At 42.4% G+C, this 25472-nt stretch overlaps 1 protein-coding gene and 1 pseudogene across 5 annotated transcripts in view; one reads left to right on the top strand and one right to left on the bottom strand.

Moving 5' to 3' along the window:
* Myo1e (myosin IE) overlaps nt 1–25472 on the top strand; it is a 184260-nt gene that overhangs the window by 84561 nt on the left and 74227 nt on the right. For all 5 annotated transcript variants that reach the window (XM_004855726.3, XM_021237149.2, XM_021237148.2 and 2 more), the window contains 2 exons: nt 5588–5677; nt 8438–8532. In XM_004855726.3, coding sequence (XP_004855783.1) covers nt 5588–5677; nt 8438–8532 — 185 coding nt within the window. The remainder of the gene's footprint in view (nt 1–5587; nt 5678–8437; nt 8533–25472) is intronic.
* Nucleotides 23576–25428, bottom strand: LOC147821822 (small EDRK-rich factor 1 pseudogene; annotated as a pseudogene).

The raw sequence follows: 25472 nt of genomic DNA, 5'->3' as shown, positions 1-25472 counted from the left end.
TCATCTGGAGCTCAGACAGCCTCAGTCTGCCCCTTAGACACTGTCTCTAAGACACCGGAAGCTCCTTGTGGGCAGGGCCTGTGTCTCGTATATAGAGAACACGATGTGAGAACTTTTAAAAACAATACATGTTCATTTAAGTGGCATGTGCACGTGAAACACAGCCAGGCAAAGAGTAGAGCCCTGAAGTTACTGGGGATCCCAGCACCTAGGGTCCATCCCTGTTGATCTCTCAGACTGTAGCCTTCACTTCCACCACATACAGACACACCCATGTCCTCCCCCTGCTACTGTCAAATCTTTCCAAAAATGGCATCATCCTATGTCTTGCATTTCCTGCATAGATCTTGGCATGAGGCATCGTATTAAGTGTTCATTGAAACTTTATTGACTTGAAGGGCTTGCTTTATAAATTCAGACAACGGGGTTTTTCAGTGACTCACGTGAGGGGGCTGATGGATGCCTTTGAATTAATGACTTTGAATCAATAACTGACTAATCATGTGTTCTACCAGGGAAATGAGTTACTTGGCCACTGATGACTTGATGTTTTAGAAATCTCTACCCACTCACTATATGGGAAGCCCGCATAAATGTGTTTCTATCTATAGCACAGAGTGGCTGTTGGCTTTGAGGACATGCTGTGAAGGGTGTTTATGAAATAATACTGGGGGTCTGACTGGAAATCTCCTCCTCTGCTAATCACCACTTCAATGTTAAAGGAATAATGCAATAGCCTCTCATTATTAGAAATAAGATTTTTCCCCTTTCCTCTGCTTAATTAAGGCAAAAAAGACATTGTTATAAAATTGTTTAAATTGTTATAAAATCGTTTTACCTCTTCTATACCTAATACCATCACATTGTCTTATATTGAAGTTCAGCATTTGGAACAATCAGTTGTTAATACATTCAGACTGAATGTACAATTCTTTGTTCTACTTGAAGAAAATCTGCCCTGAAAATGCTGACATTGTTTACCAATAAGGCCCCAGATTTTTGAGCTATTTATCCTAAGACAAGGCATCATTTCTAGCCACTTGGCTGATGAAAATAGTTCCTGTCCAGCTTTCTCTGCACTCATTTGGTCCAACTTTCTTCAAGCTTGCTTTTCCTCAAAGACCACCCTCAAATGTGTTTGGCATTTTGAATCCTTGGATTAGGGGCCCAGACTTTTGTGCCAGACTGGTGGCAGCACAGGACTGTGTGTCGCTATCTTGAGTGAGGTTTGGCCTTCAGCAGCCCCTCTATGCGGTGTTTGTGGGTTGTGGTGGGGACATTGGTCTCAGGGCTCAACCCCTCCCCACAAATGTGACACGGGCCTGTCGCCCTGTGCACTGTCTCCGTTGATGGAGCCAGGGAAAGTGGCTCAGCAGTGTTGGCAATTTGGCAGAATTCACCAACTATGAAAATGTTCCATGTTTTGCCTAGTAAGTCCATTAAAAACATACAAAAGTGGTCCTACCAGTACAACCTAGAAAAGAAAAAAGAAAGACTATTGTAGCTAAAAATATAAGAAGGAAATGATGTAAAAATAGAGAATAGTCTGTATGTGGAATGATCTGAGCCTTATGAAAAATTCTGTGCATATTTTCTTTATCACTCTTGCCCCAGGTCTATGAAAAATCGTAGACTCTTGGACTAGCATTTGAGGACCAAAGATCTGCTGGAGCCCTGTGTCTCTCCATGGTCTGTTAAATAAGATGGCATTTTTTTCCCTGTGTTTTTTGTATCATAGCTTTGTATCTCCATGCATTTTGAAAATTAGCCATTGGCCACACCTTCAGCACCCAGGGTTGTGTGGGTGGCAGCCATGATCTCTACCTGAATTATGCAGGAGGAGTGGGAGAGAGCATTCAAGGGACATCCGGAGTTCCCACCCTACTCCCTCCAGCAAATAGCCAAGGTCTCCCCAGGTGCATCCCACTGGAAAAGATATAAAGTAGAAGCTATTTCAGTGCACAATTAGGCCAGATTCTCACCTGAAATAACTAAAATATGTTTTCTTTGTATCTAAAATTCCCTTATCTCAGTTCTTTTGATTTAGGAAAGTTTTTAGCTACTTAGCATGCAATCGGGCCTGGTCGCCCATTTCGAACCTGACCTTTTCAGCAGTTCTCTTAAATAATTTGCCTTTAAGAACTCTGTTAGGAAATTTAGAGGAGCAGCTACAATTTCTCTATTCTAACCCAAGTTGCTGATTCAGGATTAGTCTAGAACAGTCCGAAAGAGATGTTCTATCCCCTCCTGTGAGTGTCTCCTTAACTAGGTCATTACCAGAATTTATATCATCTAGTGAAAAGTCAAGAATTCATGAAACATCTCTTTACGTAGCAGGTTATTAACAGTTCAGGAAAATGGTGCTTACATCTGGAGCTCATACGCCATGGAATTCCTATTTCTTGGGTGGTCAGAAGCTTGGTGGGTTGGGAGGGACTGGTGGGCAGATTGTAGCTTTGGCTTACATCCTTGGGCAGCTCTTTTATTCTTTGTTGTGTGCAGTGGTCAGCCCCTGTAGGACAAGGTGGCATTAACAGCATTCCCTCTACAACTGAGGGAAGGGAGCTCTCTTCTCCAGGGGAACATTGTGTTTGCCCATGTTTGGTTTTATCGTAGATGGATGCACATAAGAATAGAATCCTCCTCTTCTGAAATAGGATGGGTCAGCGGTGCTGTATGTCTTGGGTTGGGCTTATCTTGGGTTGGGCTTACTGTAAGAATCGATATATTCATTTAGCATGCGAATCTAAAACAAGAGACAGATCTTATCCATTTGTCTTCATTAAGTTCCCTCCGAGTAGGAAGGATGCTAAAACATGCCTACTAAGGAAGATGGATTTTTTTCTCTCCAAGACTGGGGATTCAACCCAGGGCTTTTTCACTGAGCTACAACCCCAACCCTTTTTTTCATATATTATTCTGTGACAGGGGCTTACTAAATTGCCCATGCTGAGCTCGGATTTCCAGTCCTCCTGCCTTAGCCTCCCAGAGTGCTGAGATTATAGGCGTGTGCCAGCATGCCAGGATTTTTGAGTGTACAACGAATGCAAAGTCCAAGTTAGAAGAGACCACAGAGCTAATCCAACTTTCCTTGACCCTGCATTAAATCCTTGCATTGCTAATTTAGAGTTGACAGAGAAATCATGGGGTGCCTAGGTACTTTTGATTTTCAGATAAATAACAAATAACTTAGTAGGGCCAGGGATTTAGCTCAGTGGTTCCACCACCTGCAAGGTCCCGAGTTTGATCCCCGGTACCAAAAACAAAAAAACAAAACAAATAACTTAGTAAAGTGTGTTCCAAATATGACTTAAGGCATACTTACCTTTTGGCATACTTATACTTAAAAGATTAGTGTTTATTTGACTCTCAAACTAGGTAATAACTAGGTATTCTGTTCTTTAATTTACTAAGTCTGATTAACTCCACAAATAACAGTCCCTGCTGATTGTAGAAAGATGTCATTGCTTTTTGCTTAAGAGCTTGGGTTTGAAAAATAGTTCTGTAGTAACTAGCTTGTGCCTTTGAACAAGTTTTAAAATTTCTTTATACTTCACTTTCCTCGTAGTAAAATAGGGTTAACCATAGTAATAGCATTGTTGTCAGTTGTGTATATTAGTATATGTGTGTGGTTTGATTATTTTATCAGCACTCATTGAGTCTTGGGTACAGTGTCATGGACCTTTCTTATGTACTGAATGATTTTTAATGATAGTACATTTATCTGTGTTGAGTTGTACCTCGAAGAAAGGAGGTCACCAAACTGCCATTGATCTCATCTGACTTTGGCAACTGGGAAACACCTTCCGGTCTCCAGACTCCAATCTCGAGACTCATGGCCCCTTTTCCATAACTCTGTGGTCTCTTATGGTTATGATTCTGTCTCAACATTTTCTTTTAATGCCATAGACACCCCTAGACCAGAACTGGGAACCTCTGCTGTGTTCTTAGACCACCCCCTCCTTTCTGCTACCAGTTCATCTTCAACTTGGGGCATCTTTCTGGTCAGTGATGAAGGAATCAAAAAGCAACCAAATCATATAGAATTTTTACCTTCCTGTATAAATATATATTTAATTATATGACCCATCCCACACTCATCCATTTCAATAATAACAATGCTGCATCTCATGCAAATGAAAATGCTACAATTGAAACATACATTGTGGTTTCAGAGGTATTCACATGTGACAAGACCCATGTCTTAAAGATGTGAAGTAAGGAAACAGCGTTTGCTCGGTGCAGGCATTGTGCTGAGCATTTTGTATTGATTGTTTTGCTTCATTCCTCAGTGAGGCTGTGAACCTCGTTCTGTCTCATCTCTGTCAGCCATGGCTTAGCCATGTGATCTGCCCAAGGTCGGAGCAGAACAGGGCTCTGGAGCCAGGCACCCTGGGCTGCTTTATTGGACATGCAGTTCCTAGCATATTAATGTCCTCTTGGGGAAGAAAATCTCATTGTTTTATATATTTTACTATTTAAGACTACTTATTTATCAGTAACTTTATTTAACTCTTTATGTGTAAAGTTTTGAAACATTTTTATTTTAATGGCTGTAAGAACGACTTGAGCGAGGCACAGTGGTTCCAGATGATAGTCCCAGCCCTTGGGAGGCTGAGGCTGGAGAATCCCTTGAGCCCAGGAGTGTGAGCCTAGCCCAGCCCTCGTTAAGGCCTTGTCTCAAAACAAAAATCCCAAATGAACAAAGGAACCCTTCTGGATGTCTGTGTTTGTTTCCGTTGGCATTGTCATAGTTTTGTATTCCCTTCTTGAGAAGAAGTGGGGGGTTTTGTTGTTTTTGAGACTGATTTTGCTGTTTAGTCCCGGCTGACCTTGAACTTGGCCGTCTTCCTGCCTCAGTCTCCCAAGTAGCTGAGGTTATAGGTGTGCACCATCATGCCTAAGGGGAATTCTTTTTATGTTATAATATTTCATTTACTTGGGCACATTAAAATGTGTTGTATAAAACTGTTACGACCCAACGTAAATATGCCCTGTCGGAGAAGCCTTCCTGGATTCCCCAAACAGCAGTATAACCTCTTCTTCCCCTATCCTGACCTATTTGGGTTGGTAATTTTCTTCTAAGTAGTGCTTTATTGGTATCATTCAATTCCCTTAAGCTTCAAAAAAGCAAGACTGTTCAGTGCATGTAGCACTGCTCTATTTGTTAAATACGTAAATATGTCCTTGGTCTACTTAAGAGATACAGTTCCAAGGAAAAAATATGTGTTGGAGCGGGGAGAGGATAGCTGTTTTTTGCAATCCTTGGCCATTTCTGTTCTGTTTTCTTTTTTCTTGGTTCTACATGTTACTGGTCTGGAAAGAAAATGTCTTAATTTATTTAAAATAATGATTTCTTTTTGTAGCACCTTGGCAATTAAATGTATTGTTCTTCTTGAGGAAGAAGAACAAAGCCCAAGCTAGTTGGATAATTGCTTTTGTCTCTCTTTGTAATCATTTAGAAAACAAGTACATGAGCTTTTCATTTGGACAGTCCTTATGCATTCTTGATAACATCTGGTTACTTAATTTGAAAAATGTGTCTCTGTGAAGATTAATGGTGGACCTTAACCGGGTTTAAATTCAGACATATATAGGATCCGTACTAATCTCAGTCAACCCTTTCAAGCAGATGCCATATTTTGGGGAAAAGGAAATTGAAATGTACCAAGGAGCGGTAAGTTACGGACCCCATAAATTACTGTTGTGCTTAGGGCTTTTATGATGCATAAATAGTTTTTCTTGAAGCTGACAACACATTTGCATTTTCTTGTGAATTATTCAAAATGAGGAGCTCCAGTAAAGGACATTGTTTGGTTTTAATGACATGCTGTTCTTGAGAGTGTAGATAGAGAAGCATCAAATCAAGCCTTATTTATATACAAAATTAGTGACATGAGACTTAGGGGTCCCCACAGTTTGAGGGTGATCTTCCTCTTTCCATATGTGCCACCACATTCTGGGGAATAAAAAGCAGTGATGGGTAAAAAGCAGATACCATAGTGTGATTTAATTAGATCGTTTGGAATAAGGACCTTAATAAGCTGTAGCTATGACTTGATAATGAAAAATGAATCTTTTGTCACTCCCTGTGTTAATGTTCAAACTCAGCTTTAGAGCCACTTGGGCAGTGGGCTAAAAATGGAAGCTTAATGTTATTTACACTATGGCTTGTTATGTCCCTCTGCCTGCCCATCCCTGAATCTTCTTTCTTTTCCTCTCCCTTCCCGTTCTGCTGTGCAGCAGAAAGGTGCATTCATGAATCCTGATCCCGGAAGGCACACAAGAGTGAGGCCCCCACATGCATAGTTGGAGTGGAGGCAGCTCACCAGGGCCGGAGCCCGCCTGCTGCCGCCAGATGAGTGGTGTGGGGTGCTGGGGCTAGAGGAGCTGCCACGCGAGAGACCTTTGATAATGGTGCCTTTCTGGGAGCCCAGCACAAGGGAGACACTGTCAGCCACCAGGCCCTGGCCTAGGCCCTGTCAGAGGACCTGGGGTGGTAGGCGCGGAGCTGGCTGGGCAGTATCCTTCCAGGTCTCTGGAAAGGGTTGCTGCGAAGGGCCTGTTAGCTCATTCATCTTCCCAAGCGTTCTCGACAGATTGAGATGTCAAGATGTCATAGTAATTTTGAAAATATATTTATTTTTATTGCTAAGAAGTAGGAGTGTTGTACAATTAGTCTTTATCGTTGTTTACCACACGTGTGACATTATTTACAGTGTGCGTTTGCAGCAGTAATAAGCAGCCCGGATGCTGGCTGTATCTTACTCTTACTCTCCTGTTTCACAAATGAGGGAACTTGAGGCTCAGAGGTGAAGTACTGGAGTCTGCTGAGTGAGGAGTTGCAGTCAGGTCTTAATGAGTGCAGGGTTTGGGAGGGAGGAGTAGGGTAGAGGAAATGCCCACTCCCGGATTCTCACAGGTAGTTAGCTCAGAGGCTCTGGGAGACTAAGGATGGGAAGTGAATTTGAAAAGTACAGGGTGCCATGGAAAGGCCGACTGCAACTTTGATGAAGCAGGTTTCACACTTTTCTGAACACTGTTTTCCTCTCTTACCAGTAGGACTCACTACATTGCTTCCCATTTTCCATCCTCTTCTTTCTTAAAATCCTCTATGAGCTGTTTTCAAAGAGGCATGCAAAGTAATCCCGCAGTAGCAGGCTGGGCTAAGAGAAGCCCACTTCCGACCACGTCCTGAGGTCCTAGTCAGGCACCCACACCCCGTAAGGCAGGTTGGACACCTTACTCTGGTCCCTGTGTGGCACTTCCCAGGTGGCCAGTCCTAGAGTGGCCTCCTCTCCTGACTGTTCAGTCCCCCTCCAGGCCCTGTGTCCCTCGCCCTGAGCTCTGATCTTGTAGGGCCTGGCACTGAGAAGCAATTTGCCAGCCAGGCAGCTTTTCCTGTCCCATAATGAGACTCAAGGGTAGACTAAGTCATGCCTTTCCTTCCCATATTACTGTACCTTTTCAATTGCCTTTCCCTGCCCTCCTCTCCTTTACTTGTGAAATCTGTGGCCTAAGTATTATTGACCCCACTTTAGAGATGGGAAAGACAGGATCTAGATGTCTTCTCACCTTGTATCTGCTGTTCTTTCTACTCTTAGGTGGACTAACCTTAAATTTAAGAAGTTGTCTTTTTCCAGCTATTGCAACCACGTGAAATATTTTTCTTTTTGGTAGTTTTTGAGGGAGTGGCGAAAGTGGGTGCCAAAAAACTGAATAGGGCTGAAATCAAGCTGAGAGAGTGAATTTACTAGGTATGGAGAACAGTTTGGTTTTGGATTATGCATAGATAAGCAGTCTCAGGCCACTGTCCAAACCCAGGACATTTTCTGCCCTTTATGCAGTAGGATTTTTCTGTCCAATAAAGATGAAGCAAGCTGGCCAAGCCAGTTTATCCCTATAAAGAACCATACCTCCTACCCTCTTCTTCCAGAAAATTTTAAGTTTTTCTCCTCCTCCATAGATAGATTCACTTAGTTCCTTCTGCGATCCCAGAATCTGCAACTGGCATCTTAGAAAAGATTACATAGGAACTTGGAATTCTAGTCGAAGCCAGACCCAGGTGATTGTATTTCTGTCTTCAGTCTGTGGCCAAGTGTCCCCAGAAGCATTCAGGGGTGGAATGTGGCTACAGAGGCGTGCTCTGGTGGAAGGGTGTGGTGTTGGAGTTTGAGACACAGGTCATGTCTGAAGGCTGAATCACACGCATGTGCCCATGGAAGAGCTCCAAAGAGCTCCGTCTTAACTTTCTTAGGGTATAACTTCATCACCTAGGGAATTTTATGATCTTGTGTCGTGCGACCTTTCTGATGTAATCATAGACATTGCAATGCAGTGATGGATTCATTTCCAAGGCCAAGAGAAGAAATTCACTGTGTGGGTCTATTTAATCATTTTTTGTTTGTTTCTTTTTTTTTTTTCTTTTCTTTCCTAGGCACAGTATGAAAACCCGCCACATATCTATGCCCTCGCAGACAGCATGTACAGGAACATGATCATCGACAGGGAGAACCAGTGTGTCATCATCAGGTATGAGAAAGAGGCCTGTCTGTAGATGTGGAGGATGTCAGGCCCACTGTCCCCAGAAGGACCGGTTTTGCAACAGCTGCTGACGTTGGAGGCTGGTTAATGTGTCACGCTGGCTGCTGGCTGGATTTACTTTATAGCTATGCCATCTAATGCCAGATTGTAAAAGCTTTCTGTTTCCATGGGCTGCCTGTTTATGTACCTCTTGCTTAAAGCATTAAAACTTTAGGGCACATGATGCCAGTCAGACCTTTCTGATCATCAAGTAAAATATGCCATCATGGCCCTGGATGACAGTCGTAAAACATCATGCTTCCACTGACTATACAGGGCTTCACTGGGTGTAGGAGACCTTGTGTTCCAGAAGTGTAATAATTGTGTCACTCTTTTGTCAACTGGAATCCTTTCCCCTGGACCTACTTCTTCTTTCTTTAATAATTTAGTACTTGGAGTTTAAACTTTCTGGATATACTTTGGTCATTTGCTTTGAAGTTTTGAGGCCATTACCAGTAGATGCCAGCATTAGGTAGCTATATTTTGTAATCCATTTAACCTAACGCATTCTGAGTGTGGGCTGGGTCTAAGTGCTTTTAGATTTATTTACTATTATGAACATTCACATACAGGTAGACATAGGGAGTATAAACACCTGTATTCCCATCACTTAGAATTTGACACTTAGCATTTTGTCCCCAAAACACTCAACATAATCATTTTGTCCTATATTTTTATATCCATCACTTTTAGTTTTTTTAAACCATAAGCCTTTTTAAAAAGCTTTTTATTATGGATATTCACAAACATTTACAAAATTAGAAAGAATAGCACAGTATGTTTCTCTGTATCATCAACTGGCAACCTATGGTCAGTCCTGTTTTTAGTCCTCATGTCTTCCCTACTTGCTTATTTGAAGCAAATCCCTTTATCAGTTATTAGTGTGTGCCTCTAAAAGATACTTCTTATCACAACAGAAAAATGAGTAACTCTTGGGGCAGGGGTCGAGCTCAATGGTAGAGCATATGGTTAATATGTGTAAGACCCTAGGTGTGATCCCCAATACTACCACTAAAAAAAAATTCTTTTGTTGTCATCTGAAATTATTAGTATTGTGACTTCATGATGGCCATATAAATTCTTTTTTATAGCTTTAAAAAAAATTTTTTTGGGTCCAAACAAAGCCTACAATTGCACCTGGTTGCTCTGTCTCTTAAGTTGTTCAGTCATGAACTATTATTCTTTGTTGTTGCTCTCTTGACATTGACTTTGTAAAGAAAAGGATCCTCCAGGCTCTTCTACAATCTGGCACTGGCTGATTGTGCCTGGTGGTGACACTTAAATATCCCACTGTTGCCTGTACTTTTCTGTTAATCATTAGTTAAATCTAAAAGCTTGATCAGGTTCAGTTTGGGGCAGAAAATACTTCATCAATAACACTGTGAACTTGGTTCCCGCTGGTCTCTCTGTGATTTTGAGATTGTCAGTGGACCTGACCATTATAAATTCCCATTTCACTGTCTTCCTTAACTAGTAATTGAAAAAATAGTTGTTTTCAGCCAGGTGTGGTGGTACACACCTGTAATCCCAGCACTTGGGAGGCTGAGGCAGGAAGATCGAAAGGCCAGCCTGGGGCTACATAGTGAGTTCATGGCCAGCCTAAACTACATAGTGAGACCCTGTCTTAAAAAAGACAAACCAGGGGCCGGGGATTTAGCTCAGTGGTTCCAGCGCCTGACTCGCAAGTCCAAGGACCCAAGTTCGAGCCCCGGTACCAAAAAAAAAAGAAAAAAGAGTTGTTTTCTAATTCTATTTCTTCTGCTTGTGTTAGTTAGAGTTATTTTATTTCACCACACTGCAAACTAGATAAAGAGCTGGATTCATTGTCTTTACTTACCACTTTTCAAAGTTTTTGCCCTAGGAGCCTCCCCAGGTAATATATTTTATTTTCAGTATCATTTCAAACTAGTGAATTTAGAATATTTTGTTTCTTTATATTGCAGTTATTCTCTTAGAGGCTTAAATGATCTTATCTTTGCCTGGGAGAGGCCTTTGTGTGGGTACTAACTCCTTCTGACATGTCCTAGCAGTCTCTGATAATGTTCTCATTTAAGATGTTCCAAGCTCAGGCTGAGCTGTAGCTCAGTGGTGGAGCCCTTGCTAATCATGTATGAGGCCCTGCAGCTCCATCCCCAGGACCCTAAAACCATTAAAAAGGGGGGAGAGATTTAGCTCAGTGGTGCTGCACCTGCCTCGAAAGCACAAGGTCATGAGTTGGATCCCCGGTACTGCCAAAAATAAAAAAGTTCCAAGTTCACCTTGTGCATTTCCTGCCCAAGATCTGAAATCAACCATTTGACCATTTCTCCAAGGGGTCTTGACTCCTTTTCACAGGACACAGTATTTAGCAGCACTAGTCTGGACACCAGGAGTGCTCACTGCCTTATCTTGTCAGTGCTTTTGCTCTTTTCAGAGGACAGAACTAGAGAATGTGAATTCTTTCTTAGAAAAATGAAACATGAGTTTATACCACTATTTCTGGCTTGTTCTTAAGATTTTAGAAAATTTTGTTTTTGCAGTACTGGGGATTGAACCCATGGCCTTCATACTGCACTACACCCGTTTGTTTGTTTGTTTGTTTGTTTACTTAATTTTGAGATCAGACATCACTAAGTCACTAAGTTACCCAGGCTGGGCTTGAATTTGCAATCCACCTGCCTCAGCTACCTGGAGTGCTGGGTTTACAAGGATGAACCACCATGCCCAGATAAAATTGTAGGGCTTTTAAACTTTTTTGATTTTTATATTTGTATTGCATTTCTCTTAGCTGAAAATCTTGGTTCCTAATGACATTAACACAATTATTTGCATTATACTGTATGGGATATGTGATAGACATCATCTATAACAGGTAAAACACATAGTGTATAACATAATGCGATTAAGCGAATAAGTAATTTGTTAATGCTTTAAAATAACAAGGTCAGCATTATTTGTAGCAATACTGAATTCAATTTTAAATCTTTGTTGTTCCTTTTTGTCTAAAAACCCAATACAGTGGCAAAGTAATGACACAAGAAAGGATTATTTTCAGTGACTTTTAAACCCAGTGTTTTGGCCATACATACAGTGGTACCTTGGTCAGGTAACTTAATTCTTTCCACTCTTCTGGTTGCAATTGAGTGAATTGGGCAAGAGCCAAATCAAAGAATTGAGGTCTTGAACTGAGGCACCACTGTACTTCCGTTCATGAACACTTTTGTTTGCAAATAATTTGGTTCACAAACAGAAGCATTTAGCAAAATTTTGTTTTTGTTTGCAAACTCTGCATCAGGTGAAACACGACTGCGACCATCTTTCCCACATAAACACAAACGTGGCCATATTTTCCAAGATTGTGGAACAAATTAAGTTCATGAACCGAGGCATCACTGTATTTATGTTTAAAATGTTGAGGGTGTTTTTTTTTTTTTTAATGTTGAGTTTTAAAAGTCACTGAAAATAATCCTTTCCTCTGTCTTGAATGTGTTACCCTGACTAGAGTTAACTTCCTTATTCCACTTTTTTTTGGTATCGGAGATTGAACTTGGGACCTTGAGCTTGCGAGGCGGGTGGTGGCACCCACTGAGCTAAATCTCCGGCCCCTTATTCCACTTTTGATTGTGGCCATTTAAAATGTTTAAATTTCATTTTATTTTCTAATTTTGTAAAATATTTACATGGCTCCAAAATGAAAATCATAAAGCACAAACCCCTGGCTGGTTTCAAGGTAAATACAGATCTCAGGTATGGCAAGGTCCAAGTACATTGTGGGACATTTTATTCTTAGATTTTTCCACGTAGATCTCTGAAAAAGGAAAGCATTTTCTCTAGCCCAGGGCCACTGTCACGACTGGAAAATTAATAATAGTTCTTCAGTATCATCTGAAACCTAGCAATCTTTGCTTATATTTCTCTAGTTGTTTCAAACTTGTTCTTTCCTGCTGCTTTATGCAAATCGAGGAAGGCTGGATGCATTTGGTTATGGATTGTAAATTTATTTTTATCCCGCCACAGTTCCCCTTCTACCACCATATTTTACCCTGTGGTGTTGACATTGTGTTGTGGCTGCTGTTGCTGGCTGTTGAACAAAGTCCTCCTGCATTCGGGGCTTGTGCTCTGCCTGAGCCACACCCCTAGCCCTTCCAACCCTACCCTTCCACGTTGGCTTTTTTTTTTCTCCCTAGAACTGGAAATCAGGACCCAGGATGCTCTACCACTGAACTATATTCCCAACCATTTTTGTTTGAGACAAGGTCTTGTTAAGTTGCCCAAGTGGGACTCAAATTTGGTAGTCCTCCTGCCTCAGCCCCTCAGTGCTGAGACTACAGGCATGCACCACTGTGTTGACTTTCTGAAGTGACCGAAAGAGACCAAGTCCAGTCTTCTATAGATACCATCTAGATTTGTGTGATTGTTTCCTCTTGGTCCTGTATTTACTCCTTCAACTGATTCTTCTGTGAATCAGAAGCTAGATCTAAATCTTAGATTAGACAGAGATTGAGCCCCCTGGGGCCCTCCTTGGGTAATGATGACTTCCTTGCTTAACAGGAAGTGCTTCAGTGTGACACCAGGCTGAAGTCACATGCTGCAGGAGGCCTGGAGGCGTTTTCTTACCTGAATTTGAATGGGAGAGAGCTGGATGGGTTGGCTGGCAGAGCCCCTGCCTCTGTCCTTCCTCAGTGTCACCTTCTGGGCACTTGCCAGCATATGCCCACACCCAGGAGGGGCAGATTGCCACTTCCGGCCACCTCCTCTCCAGCTCTTCGATGGCAAGGACACCAAGGACTTGCTCCCAAGAGGACTTGCTCTGTTAAGGTGACTGCACCTTAATTTAGGAGCTGTAGACCAGGGAACTGCTTCAGGACACAAGCCCCGCCTGGACCAGCTGCCTGCACGTTCCCTCTGCCCCTTCATGAGTCACTGAAAGCACCCACAGCACTCAGGAAAGCCTTCCACTGATGATCACAGTTTCATTACATCAACAACATACAAACCAGAACCCAACAAAAACAGGTAGGGCAAGGTCTGAGAGGGTCCAGATTGCAGGGCCTCCTGTCAGCCCTCCTCTCGGAGTCATGGATGGTTTTACCCATTCCTGACCACAGCGTGTGACAGTGTTCTTGTCACCCACCAGGGAACTTTACTCAGGTCTCTGGGGTTATTTTCTGGGCTCGATCGCATACTGCCTGTGCGACTGACCTTTGCTTTCTAGCCCCTCCCAAAGATATAGGAATACCTTTAGTCTCCACTCCCTCTGGAGATGAGAATTTATATGGTGCGCTGAGTTGCACTGTTACATTGGTGGCCTAAGCTCCCAGGCAATCAAAGCAGGCAGAACACTACAGGGCCTGGAGGTCAGAGTTACAGAGACCAAAGGCCGAGCCTCTCCTGGGTTAATTCTCTAGTGTGCAGGAGCTAGGGTTCTTTGCTTTGAGAAACTACACTTGCAGTCCCAGCCTGCCAGGTAGGGCTCTCACCACTTCTGACCCGGGGCAACCTCCCTGGGCCTGGGTTTCTTAGCCTGTGAATAAACTCATTGAGCAGATGGGTTCTGAGGTTTCGCCTTTGGAATTCTTGCTTCCAAATCATGCTAGAGGGGGAGGGAAGGCAGAGGAGTGTCCTGGATAGAGAGGCCCAGGTTTGCAGCCATGGACACTAGATAAGTGGAGGCTTGGGCCTCCCAAAATGTAGATGTGAACAGACAACAAAACCCATTCTCCTGTGGGCTGGAAGAGAAGCCTGTTCCTTGTGCTAAGGGATTCCTCCAGGGTTGGAAAGACTAGGAATTTTTAGTAGCATTTATTTAGGAAACAGTAAATAATGACCTAATTTCCATGGTGTCCTTCAGACCAGCACCTCCTGGTGTGACTTGGTCTATGTGATTCTGCAGCTGGGACAGCACAGCCTGAAGAGGCCTGTGACTGATGTCCTCCCAGTCTGACTCGTGTTTGCTAAGTGGTGAATACAGTAACAGGAAGGCCTGGAACTGACTATTTCTGGCTAGAAATCAGTGTAGCAAACTGAATTTAATAAGAAAGAAATGAAGTGGTTTGCTCAGGCACAGGCCTTCTTTGAAACCCAGGTCTTTGAGCTTGCACATCTACAAACTTTATTTGTCAAAACAGCGAGGACTCCCGCAGCCTTAGGACTCTTGCCAACGAAACTCACAAACAACTGTGAAATAGACCAGGGTTTGTTATGCTGTAGGGAGAATTCCATCAGTGGACAGCTGGTTGTGTGTCCAGGAACGCCAGCCCCGGGAGCAGCCAAATTACCTTTAGGAGTTGATGGAGGGTTGAATTCAGAGCAGAGAGGTGATGGTGTCGGCAAATGTCTTCAGGTCACAGCGCTCAGCTCTGCCTAGAGATGCCGGCCTCTGTCTCCCGGAGTAGCCTTTTCACTCAGATGAAACCCACTACCTCTGCTTTCCTCTCCCCATCCAGTCTCCAGGGTGGTCAACCCTGCTCATTCACCTGCACTTTTCCTCCCAGTCACTCCCAACCCTTAGGTTAACTCCTCATCAGGAATAAGTACCCGGAATTGGACCTGGATGTTTTTCAAGTCTTCCCCATAGCCTCTGGGTTCTACACATGCTACTCTCACCCACCCTGCCTTGCAGTCACTAGTTTAACTTTCTAGGGATCAGTTATATCTCTTTAACCAGTTTCTGAAATCTGTATAGCTCAGTGGCTATATGGATACTTAGACTCCACCTCCAGAAATGCTGTTAGCTGATTTATGGTGGGCCCAGAGCATGAGTATCTTTTTCAACCCCCCCAAGTTATTCTAGTTGAGATTCAGGGCTTAAGGTTCTTGAAATTGTGGTTCAGGGTCACCTGTCTTTAGTATTCTGGTTGTTGGCATCTTTGTAGCTCCAAGTTTCATCCAGAAAATGAAGCTTAAGAGGATTCGACGATTCCAAAACTAGTAAATGGTACAGCTTCTGTTGTCCAAACTTTTTAGCTGGCCTGGGCCGTACTGAGTGAAACAGAATGGACTTGAGCTACATATAAAATACGTAATTAATGTGTCTAAGTAACAAAAAACTTCATTTATTCTTTACATTTGTTATAACTCAAAAAAAAAAAAAGGCCACAGGTTGAATAGCATGCTTAAATTTAGCCCTGTGTGGCCACAAACTTGATACACTTTCTCTGTACTCTCCTTCTGTGTCTCAACTCTGCCATGTTTTGGTGGAGATATTAATAGCTGTTGCATATCCTGGGATAGAGAGCAAGGCACCAAGTGAAGTTAGTTATCCTGCACTTGAGCTCCTAGGATAAAAGCCCCTACCATTGGCCCTGATGCTGTCTGCATACCAGGAGGCTGGTGACTGGGATGCCAGTCGAAGGGCAGACAGTTGACATAACCAAAGCCCCCGACCTTATTGATCTCAGGGCCTCACTGAGAAGCGGAGAGGCATTTGTATACCCAGTGGCCATACCTGGATCATTCTGTGTCTCGCTTTGAACGAAGAGCTGGTGACCTGTAGATAAACCTGTCAGTCTTGGTCATGTGTCGAAGGCCTCTGAGAAGGGACACTAAAGGCTGTTCACCAAGACAAGGAGAAAGGGAATGGGATAATGAGGGCATGCAGAAAGTTAGCGTCTTGACGAGGCCTGGGATGAAAAGCCAGTGTGTGTGATGTACGACCCACTCAGGAAGGAAGGCAGCCTCGGGCAAGCGGACAGTGCCAGCAGAGACATGACGGTCCTAGGGACGTGAACATGGTTAAAAATCCTGAGCCCCTGAAGGTCGCAGATACCTGTGAACCCAGTCATCAAGGAACCCGGATCTGCTTAGCTCATTCATCTCCTGTGCTCCAAAATCCAGTTTAGATTTGTGTATCAGAACCACACGTGGTATTTCAGGATGTCAGAGACAGCTGTGCAAATCTATTTTATAAAATAGCCATGGTGTGGCTAAAAGGGGAAGAAGAACCAGGCAGTGTTTGTGTTCTGTACCTTCCTTGCCTCACTTAGGCCCGATCTTGGCGAAGTCAAAGGCATTTCTGAAGCCCTAGCCAGGTGACCTCTATGGAGACACACTGGGCTTGGTCTACATTTATGTGGCAGTTTTATTGCTGCCATCAAATGTGAATCCCTAGCACATTGGGCCTGCGTTGGCTCTTTGCTGCCTTAGCATGCCTAAAATCTGTTATATCCATTTGGAAGCATTGCATTTGGTGCAGTTTAAAATTTTTGTTTAAAATATCCTACAGCAGTTATTTTCTAGACAATAGGCCATTCTGCTCTTAATGTACCCAACAACAGTTTGTGATGTCTTTATACATTGTATCCCACATAGGAGTTGAGTATTTTCTAAAGAATAAAGACACAATAAGGTCCCGAGTTCAATCCCGGGTACCAAAAAAAAGAATAAAGACACGAGGGCCAGGGATTTAGCTCAGTGGTTTCGCTGCCTGCCTCGCAAGCGTAAGGCCCAAAGTTTGAACCCTGGTACCAAAAAAAAAAAAAAGAATAAAGACACAAGGTCCAGGGATTTAGCTCAGTGGTTCTGCTGCCTGCCTCGAAAGCTCCCAAGTTCGATCCCTGGTACCCAAGAAAGAAAGAAAGAAGGAAGGAAAGAAGGAAGGAAGGAAAGACATGTGCGCTCTCTTGAAGCTACATCAATAGGATTTGCTGACTGATCGAATAGGAGAATTTTAGTAGAGAAAAAGGAGGTAGCTGTCAGTGGTGGTTCTAAGATTTGTGAGACCCACCTGCTTCACCAGACCTTTGGGATTTAGAATCCCCGGTGTTTGTGGTAGTAAAGAGTGGAGAACAGTTCTGAGGACCCTCTGATGTCTGACTTGTGTTCCATCTGTCATTGGCCTCTGTACCATCCAACAGCTTATGGATTCTCAGGCTGTCTTCCTGCCTCTGATGTATTTCAGGGACCTTTTTATTATTAGCATCGGGCCCTTCTCCAGGCTCTCCTGTGTTTCTGTTGGCCTACCCATTCCTTGTTTATGCCCAGAGGCCCACTGTCCCCTGGCTGGCTTGGGAGGCCCGCTAGCTCCTACCTCCAACTAAGGGGCTGCGTGGGCACTGCCCTCTGCCTGTGGGCTTGACGACCTAGGACCTGCATCTTGGCTGTTTTCTAAGCTTCTGCCAATCTTCTAGTTTATATGAGTGCTTTATCATCAGGCAGGGAGGACTATTTGGGAGGGTTGACGGCGGAATGTATTGTCCATGATCATACTAACAACCTTTCTTGAGGACTGTCGGCCCTCTATACCAGTGAGTTCCAGTCCCTTGGATTCAGTCAACTATGGATTAAAAATATTTGGAAAAAATTTACATCTGTATGAATACATAGACTTTTTTTCTTGTCCTTATTCCCCAAATGATATGGTATAATGATGATTTGTATAGCATTTACACTATATTAGATATTATAAGTAATCTAAATATTAAGTTATGTAAAAGAATATGCACAGGACACTTGCAAATACCATGCTGTTTCATGTGACTTTGGTATGAACAGGGGATCAGTCCCCCGAGGATGCCAAGTGGTGACTTACTTGGTTTGTGTCCTTTAATTATACCATATTAAATCCTCACCACGAGGTCCCTGGCTAACTGGGTGGGCCCAGCACCCTAGTGGGTGAGGTATTGCCCTCCCCCTTTCCAGATCAGGAGACTGAGTCCTAAAGAAGTAATGAAACCAGGGTCAGAGATGTAGCTCAGTGGCACCATGCTCGCCTTGCAAGTGCAAGGTCTTGAGTTTGATCCCCAATACGGAAAAAAAGAAATCTGTTGAATGTTTTGCATTTGCAATATGACAAAGCTCTACTCATCTAGCCAGGGCTGTCTGACGCCAGTATTATATACCGTTTGCAATTTCCTCTTCTGTTTTGAGCCACTGGGTGCTAAGCTGGCTGGTAAATGATCTGTTAGCACCTGGTCTTGAGGGCCAGTGGAAAGATCTCTAGGTGAGTCACAGAGTGGATGCTTGCTTCTGTTTAAAGTGTGTGACTTCCGCAAACCTCAGTCACTTTGCCTGCAAAATGGGAACTAATACCTTACAAAATAAAGAAGGGTTAATAAGAACATATAAAGGGCCAGGGATGTGGCTCAGTGGCGCTGCGCCTGCCTGATAAATGCAAGGTCTTATGTTCCATCCTGGGTACTGCAGTAAATAGGAACATATATACATGAAAGCGATTTTTCAACTGTTGAAGAGTGATGTAAAATATCCGCTGGTGACATTCAAAGGAGCTTCATAGATGTAGTAAGTAGTTGAGCTGAGACTGACCTTGGTCATCAGACTGAACTTGGGGCTCCTCCTATTGAATCAGGCTGGGCCAAGGTGAGTGCTGCTGTGGGGCCATTTTCCAGGCGGACTGGAAAGGAATTTTGTCTGACAACACTAATTAGCTGTGTATCTGTCTAGGATTGGGAAGAAATATCAGCTGTTTGTCTTAGTCACACTTTTCTCGGCGTGTTTGGGTCGATCTATCATTTGCTCAGGAGTTTCAGCTTGTCTGTGTGATTTTGTATTTTCTACACAATACTGTGGATTTTTATTTTAGGATGATTCTGAGTTCTAGGAGTGGAGCCACCCCTCTCCTCCACCCGGGCGTCCCACAGGTGGCCAGCAGCGGTACCCACCTACCTCTGACTTCAGTCTCCGGTCTTCTGGGGCCACTAGGAAGGCGTCTGTGGATCGTCCTCACAGAGGCTGTCTAGGCAGTCTTTGATGTGGTTTCTCATTCTTGCAGAATTATCTTGTCTTGTGATCACAGCAATACAGGCTATTATTTGTTCCAACTGTGTGTGAGATAATAAATGATTTTTGGCAGCAGACTGCTTAAAGAAGTGTGTCTCTCTGAAGACTTGGGAGTAGTTATAAGTTTGGTGAACTGAGGTATTCATGGAGTTACTTTGGGAAGTATTGTTGATTTTTAATTGGCTATCCAGGCCACGGGAGGGTTTCAAATATTTATCCTCCTCTGAAGCAGTACAGCTCAGGCTCCTGTGGAAGCCTTCCCAGGATCTTTTCTTTTTTGTTGTTTGTTTGTTTTGTTTTTTGGTACCGGGGATTGAACTCGGGTCCTTGCGCTTGCACAGCAGGCAGTGAAACCACTGAGCTAAATCCCTGGCCCATCCCAGGATCTTTTCCTAACTCTGTGGCCTAGCTAGCTCCAATTGCTGTAACGTGATACCCCAGACTGGGCGACTTACTGTACCTGTGTCTGTCTTGTCCATGATGGTGGAGGATTGGAAGTCTGAGAACTTGGGCATGGCATTGGCATGTGCGTGGCTTCTGATGAGGCCCTTGGACTCCTGTAACTGTGACAAGAAGTTGAAGAGCAAATGAGAGGGGCAGCCTTGCCTTCTAAGAGCCACACTCAGATACCTAATCCAGTCCTGTGAAAGTGCGGACTCAGTCAAGGGAAGAAAATGTGAGTCCATTCCTGAGGGCGCCATCCCCCCTCCCCACTCCCACCCTGCAACCTTGCCATCAAAGTTCCAGCACATGAGCCTTGTGGGATACGCAAACTGTAGCATCCTGCCACCCCCTGGCTCCAGGTCCATAACCGGGCTGCAGAAGGATGGATAATCAGGAAAAAATATAAAGTTGGAAAAGCAAGTTTTTTTCTGGTACCAGAGATCAAACTCAGGACCTTGTGCTTGCCAGGCAGGCAATAAATGCCTATAAATCCCACAACATTTTGATTATACTGACTCCCTCAGTCTCAAGGGAACTGCAGCTACTGGAGTACAGAACCATTAGAAATATTTTGAGACTAAGAATGGAGAGATGGGAGTGGATTTGTGAGTCTTTGTACAGTGGGAATGCTCTTAACCCTCCCATGGGATATCTCAACAAAAAGGCTGGTATATTTTACATGTTCTAGAATAAGTTGTGAATTGGAAACGCTCTTGATTTTTAAGTGAGGGACAACCTTCGAACTCAGAAAAACAATTATATCCCTTGAATCCAATTATTAATATGCCACTGTAAAAAACTTCCTCTCATAACATTCTTGCCAGTTCTTTGAATTTTTAGCATATGTTTCCATTTCTATAGCGAACACATTCTGAAACACTACATTATTTCCTATTTGAGTTGAAATTTCCTATGATGTCTGTCTTGCCTTCGATTTTAAATTGCAGGACTGGTTCCTAGCCAGCTATATACAAACTGGGCAGTTAAAAATCTGTTCCTAGAAACTGCGCTTGGAGCTAGGTTCAGTAGACTGGAGAAAGGTCCTAAACATGAGCATTATTCAAGTACGCTGAGGATTCTGATAAGCTGTGAGGTGAAAGACCACTGGGGAATTTCCCTGATTTCTAGGGGTTTTATTTTTCTTCCTTTTTCCCCACTGGAGAAGCCGAGTGAGTGTAATTAGATTAGGAGAGGCTGTCTGTAAGCATAAGCAAACCAAATTGCTCTGACTGCTGCAGGACCCAAAGTCAGTGATTTGGAGCGTGCTGCATAATTGGTCTGATACCTGGACGTTCTTTTAATTTGGGTTTTAGTCCAAGGGATGAAACATTATTTCCCCATCCCTAGCTGGCCAGTGTAATTACACTTGTATATACTGCAGGCCTCAGGTAACTATTCCACTTGAACCATATTTTGACTAAATTACCAGCTATGATCAATAAAAACTTAAGTGTGTGTGAGTTGAAACCAAGAAATAAAAATTCAGATCAGTGTTTAGCCAGAACTAATTATTTTAAATCTGAAAACTATCACAATTACTGAGAAAATAGATGTTCTGTTTTTTGGGCTTGGCATGTTTATTTTACTATGTGAAAAGAGTTACTTGCTGTTGTTACTCTTTTACTTCCAACAAAAGAGAGAAAATATTTCATGTCTGATCACATTATTCAACAAAGACAGAATAAGTGGTAGTTGTACTCTTGTTTCATAATTCTAGTAGGATTTGACTCTTTCTGCCTCTTTTTTTCTGTTTGTTTTCTGTTAAGAGCTTGTTTGAAAGGATTCTAAATATGAAAATGTAAACTTACAGAAAATATGTTTACTCATGGTGATACATAAGGTGTTGAAATAATGGAAATGATTATTATCAATGCAATGTGATCATTTTTTTTATTTTAGAAAAGCTCTTTAAAAATCTGAAATACATAGCTAATCGCCCATTTCAAAATGCAGTATGAACATTAGGAGAAAGCACAACAAAAGAAAAAAATCACCCATACCCCAGCCTCTTAACAAGTCAGATATATTTTGTCTTGTTCTATTACAGTTCTTTTCCCTACATTATTTTTCCATAATTATAAACATGTTTTAGAGACATTATCTTCAGTTCATATTGTCACTTTACCTTAGGTGCCTTGTCTTTTTGTTGCTACATAATCTTTTCTAATTATTTCAGATCTCTATATAATATTACATTGGGTCCTTTTACCATTGCATCCTTGGGTTTTCCAATATTTTTGAATGTTTACATTGTTAGAAAATACAAAATAGAGTTTCACTGTTTTGAGCTTCAAATGAAAGAGAGGGTACATGTTGACTCTGGGTCTGGTATACAAGTCATTTTATTATATTGACCACTTAAAAAGATAATTTCCTTGTGGACTTGAATTTGCCAAACATACTTGCGCCTGTCTGTAAGTAGAATGACTCTTCATCCCAGACTTGCTGGGCTTCTGCTTGCTGTTGTATCTTAAGAGATTTCAGTTTGTGACCAGGAAACCGAGGAGTGAGAATTACAATGAGCTGTACAGATGGAATCAGAAAACATGGTTCCCTCTATCTGCCTCATAATCTCTTATTAATAGTAATATACTATATATTAGTTCAGTTAGTAATAATATACCATATATTAGTTCAAGGAAATCCAGTAGTGTTCTGTGTTTTGCCAAGCTACTTTAATTTTGCTTTGTTTTTGAAATAACCAAATTATTTCAACATTGATTTCAGATCCCTTTTAGCGGTAGGGGCCAACCTGCTTGATTGTACCCTGCTTGGTTGTACTTATCCTCTTTCTTGCAGTAATTCAGCAACTGCTGACAGTTAACAAGGCTCATGTTCAAAGGGGAGCATTTGCTCTGAGCCCCAACATCCTTGATCACCAAGAGCAAACAAATATGTGCTACTAATCGCCTGGTTTTTTCAGCCTAAATGCCTGTAATATGGGTTCCTTTAATCTGATTTATTCTATCCTGGCAACACGAAGGCCACCAATGGAAAAATGAAAATGTGACAGAGTTGAGCATTTTGGGAATTGAGGTCAGTGTCAATACAAGGGGATTTTGAAGGAAGGAACGGGGATTTTTGAGAGCAGGCTGTTAACAAAGGGCTGTCCCCGTACAGTTAGGATGCTGAGCGGAAGGCAATCTTTGTTGCTCAGGATGTGATTAATATTGCCTCATCCTTCAATTTTAGAACTTCTAAAATAAGGAAGTTTGCATCAGTTCAGGGCACATAGTTTGAAGCCGAAAAAATAACATATCCTCACAAAAAGTTTGGAAAATATCAAACTGAAACAAATCTCTCATGATTGTATTACCTTGACTAAAGTCTGTGCTAATATTTTGTACTAGTCTAGGTTTGTTTTGGTGCTGTTTTGTTTTGTTTTCTCCTTGTGTGCTTTAAATTTCTTTTTCTTTGCAGTTCTGGGAATCAAACCCCGGGCCTTCTACTTGTTAGGCAAGTGCTCTGCCACTGAGCTGTACACCCAGCCTCTTTTTAATCTCTATTTGAAGACAGGGTCTTGCTAAGTTGCTGAGTTTCTGGACCTGAACTCATGATCCTCCTGCCTCAGCCTCTCGGAGTGCTGGAATTACAGACAGGCACCACCACATCCAGCCACCTTCTCCCCCTTTTTGGGAGGCAGTGCTGGGGATCGAACCCAGGACCTTGCACATGCTAGGCAAGTGTTTTATCACTGAGCCACACTCCCAGCCCTTCCTCCTTTTAAGAAATAACCCCCCCCCCAAAAAAAAGAAATACTCTAGTAAACATTTTATATAGAATTGGAATCAGATAGTTTGCTTAGCATTACTTCATATCCTTTTTCCCTCTGTGCTTACCATCTGCGTGTCAGTTTTGATTTCTGCATAACTTTATCCTTCTGAGATTCTGTAATTGTCTTCATTATGTCCCCTAGATTGGCCCTTTAGAATGCTCCATTGTCTGTTCCATGCCCAGTAGTAATTATCAAGACTGGTCTGCACCATGTTACTGTAGCTCACACAAATTTTTAAAATGACTTCATTCATACTGCTGAGTTTTGCTTTTCTCAACCAGTATTGTGCATTTTTCCCCAAGTTCCTTTCTTCCTGTTTTGTGTTTGTTTGGGGGGATTGGTGAAGGAGCTGGTTGTTATTCATCTTGTTTTAGGTACTTTCTTCATTTCTGGGACACAATACCTGACACCCACAAATTAAAGGAGGAGAGGTTTATATTTTATTATTTTTTTTGACTGTCTCACATGTTTTTATTCAGTTTTGAATAATGAATAGCTATGGTTGACAATTTTATGACAGTAATAGACCAAACATATCCGGGATTGAGGTGTGCACCTCTAATCCCAGCACTCAGTCGATCACTTGAGTCCTGGAGTTCAAGACCAAAGTAGCAAGACCCTGTCAACTGCAGGTCAGAAGTCATCCTAATATCTATGTGTCCCCTCCGCCCTGTACTGGGAATCGAACTCAAGACCTTGCACATGCCAGGCAGGCACAGCGCCACTGAGCTACATCCCTGGCCAAAACGATATCCTTTTGAAACTCTTATTTTCCCTGTATTTATAAGAACTAAGTTGTTTTTGGTTTTGAAACAGGGTCCATTATGCAGCTCAGGCTGGCCTTGGACTCACTGTGTAACCCAGGCTGATCTTGAACTTGTGATCCTCCTGCCTCAGCCTACAGAAGAACTGTTTTAAAGAGTCTAAAGTTCATCTACTCTACAAGACATTTTTTGTTTCTTTTTTGCAGTACTGGGGATTGAACTCAGGACCTTGCACTTGTGAGGCAGGCGGTGAAACCAATGAGCTAAATCCCCGGCCCAAAAGAACTTTTACTGAGTTGTCTCATTTAATTTATATCCATTTAGTTGGTATTCTGGATGATTTGTACTATCTATTATAGATTCTTTAAGCAAGCCAGTTGACTACAAAGCAAAATTACACAAAAGGATCTTAAATTTTATTACGTATTTTTTTTTGGTAGTGCTGGAGTTCATTCCATGGCCTTGTGCATGCCACGCAACCAACTACCACTGACCAGCACTGGCCCTGTGTGATAAAATTTACTTTAAAGGTCTACTTTAACAAAACCGATGGCAAAGATTCTATAGAGTCTGGGTTCTACATAAGAGAACCTACTCTCTGATCACACTACCTATCTAATTATAGAAATGTTTACTTGCTGATAAAAATAATATTCACCAGTGTTACATGCATGATGTTTTATTCTTTGAAGAATGGTTCTAAAACATCACACTAAAGCTGAAAAACAAAGTTTGAGGAAAACAGTTTTATAAGGATGAGTTATAACACATGCAATGCTTGTTCATTCTAAGGAATCCTGATCTTGGAGCTTGTGATGTACCAGTTGGCAGCAGCACCCACGTCCTCAGAGCTGGTCATTAGTTTTCTCCTGTTTGCATAGACTTCTTCTCATTAGCTGCCTTCTGCTTTTGTTGCATGATCTCAGAGTCCCTCTGCTTTCTTTGAGAAGTAGTCAAGCTATCCTCTTTTCTTTTTCCTTTGCTAATTTCTTGGGTTTTCTTCATATTCTTCTGTCCAGCAAGTTCTCGTTGATTACCACCTTTGCATCTCAATTGCTGGTCCACAGGTAACCCAGACTTTGTAGTTTGGCAGTTTGGTTCCCAACTCCCTGGTCTGATGTCATCCGGCGGCGCTAGGAGACGTTTATTTTAGCTCATAGTTTGTAGAAGTTGCTTGGCTCCAACGCAGG

The sequence above is a fragment of the Heterocephalus glaber genome, unplaced genomic scaffold, assembly GCF_053883595.1.
Source record: "Heterocephalus glaber isolate CG9 unplaced genomic scaffold, H.glaber_assembly_v1.0 deba00001689, whole genome shotgun sequence".
Lineage (NCBI taxonomy): Eukaryota > Metazoa > Chordata > Mammalia > Rodentia > Bathyergidae > Heterocephalus > Heterocephalus glaber.
This window is presented reverse-complemented; position numbering and strand designations above follow the sequence as displayed.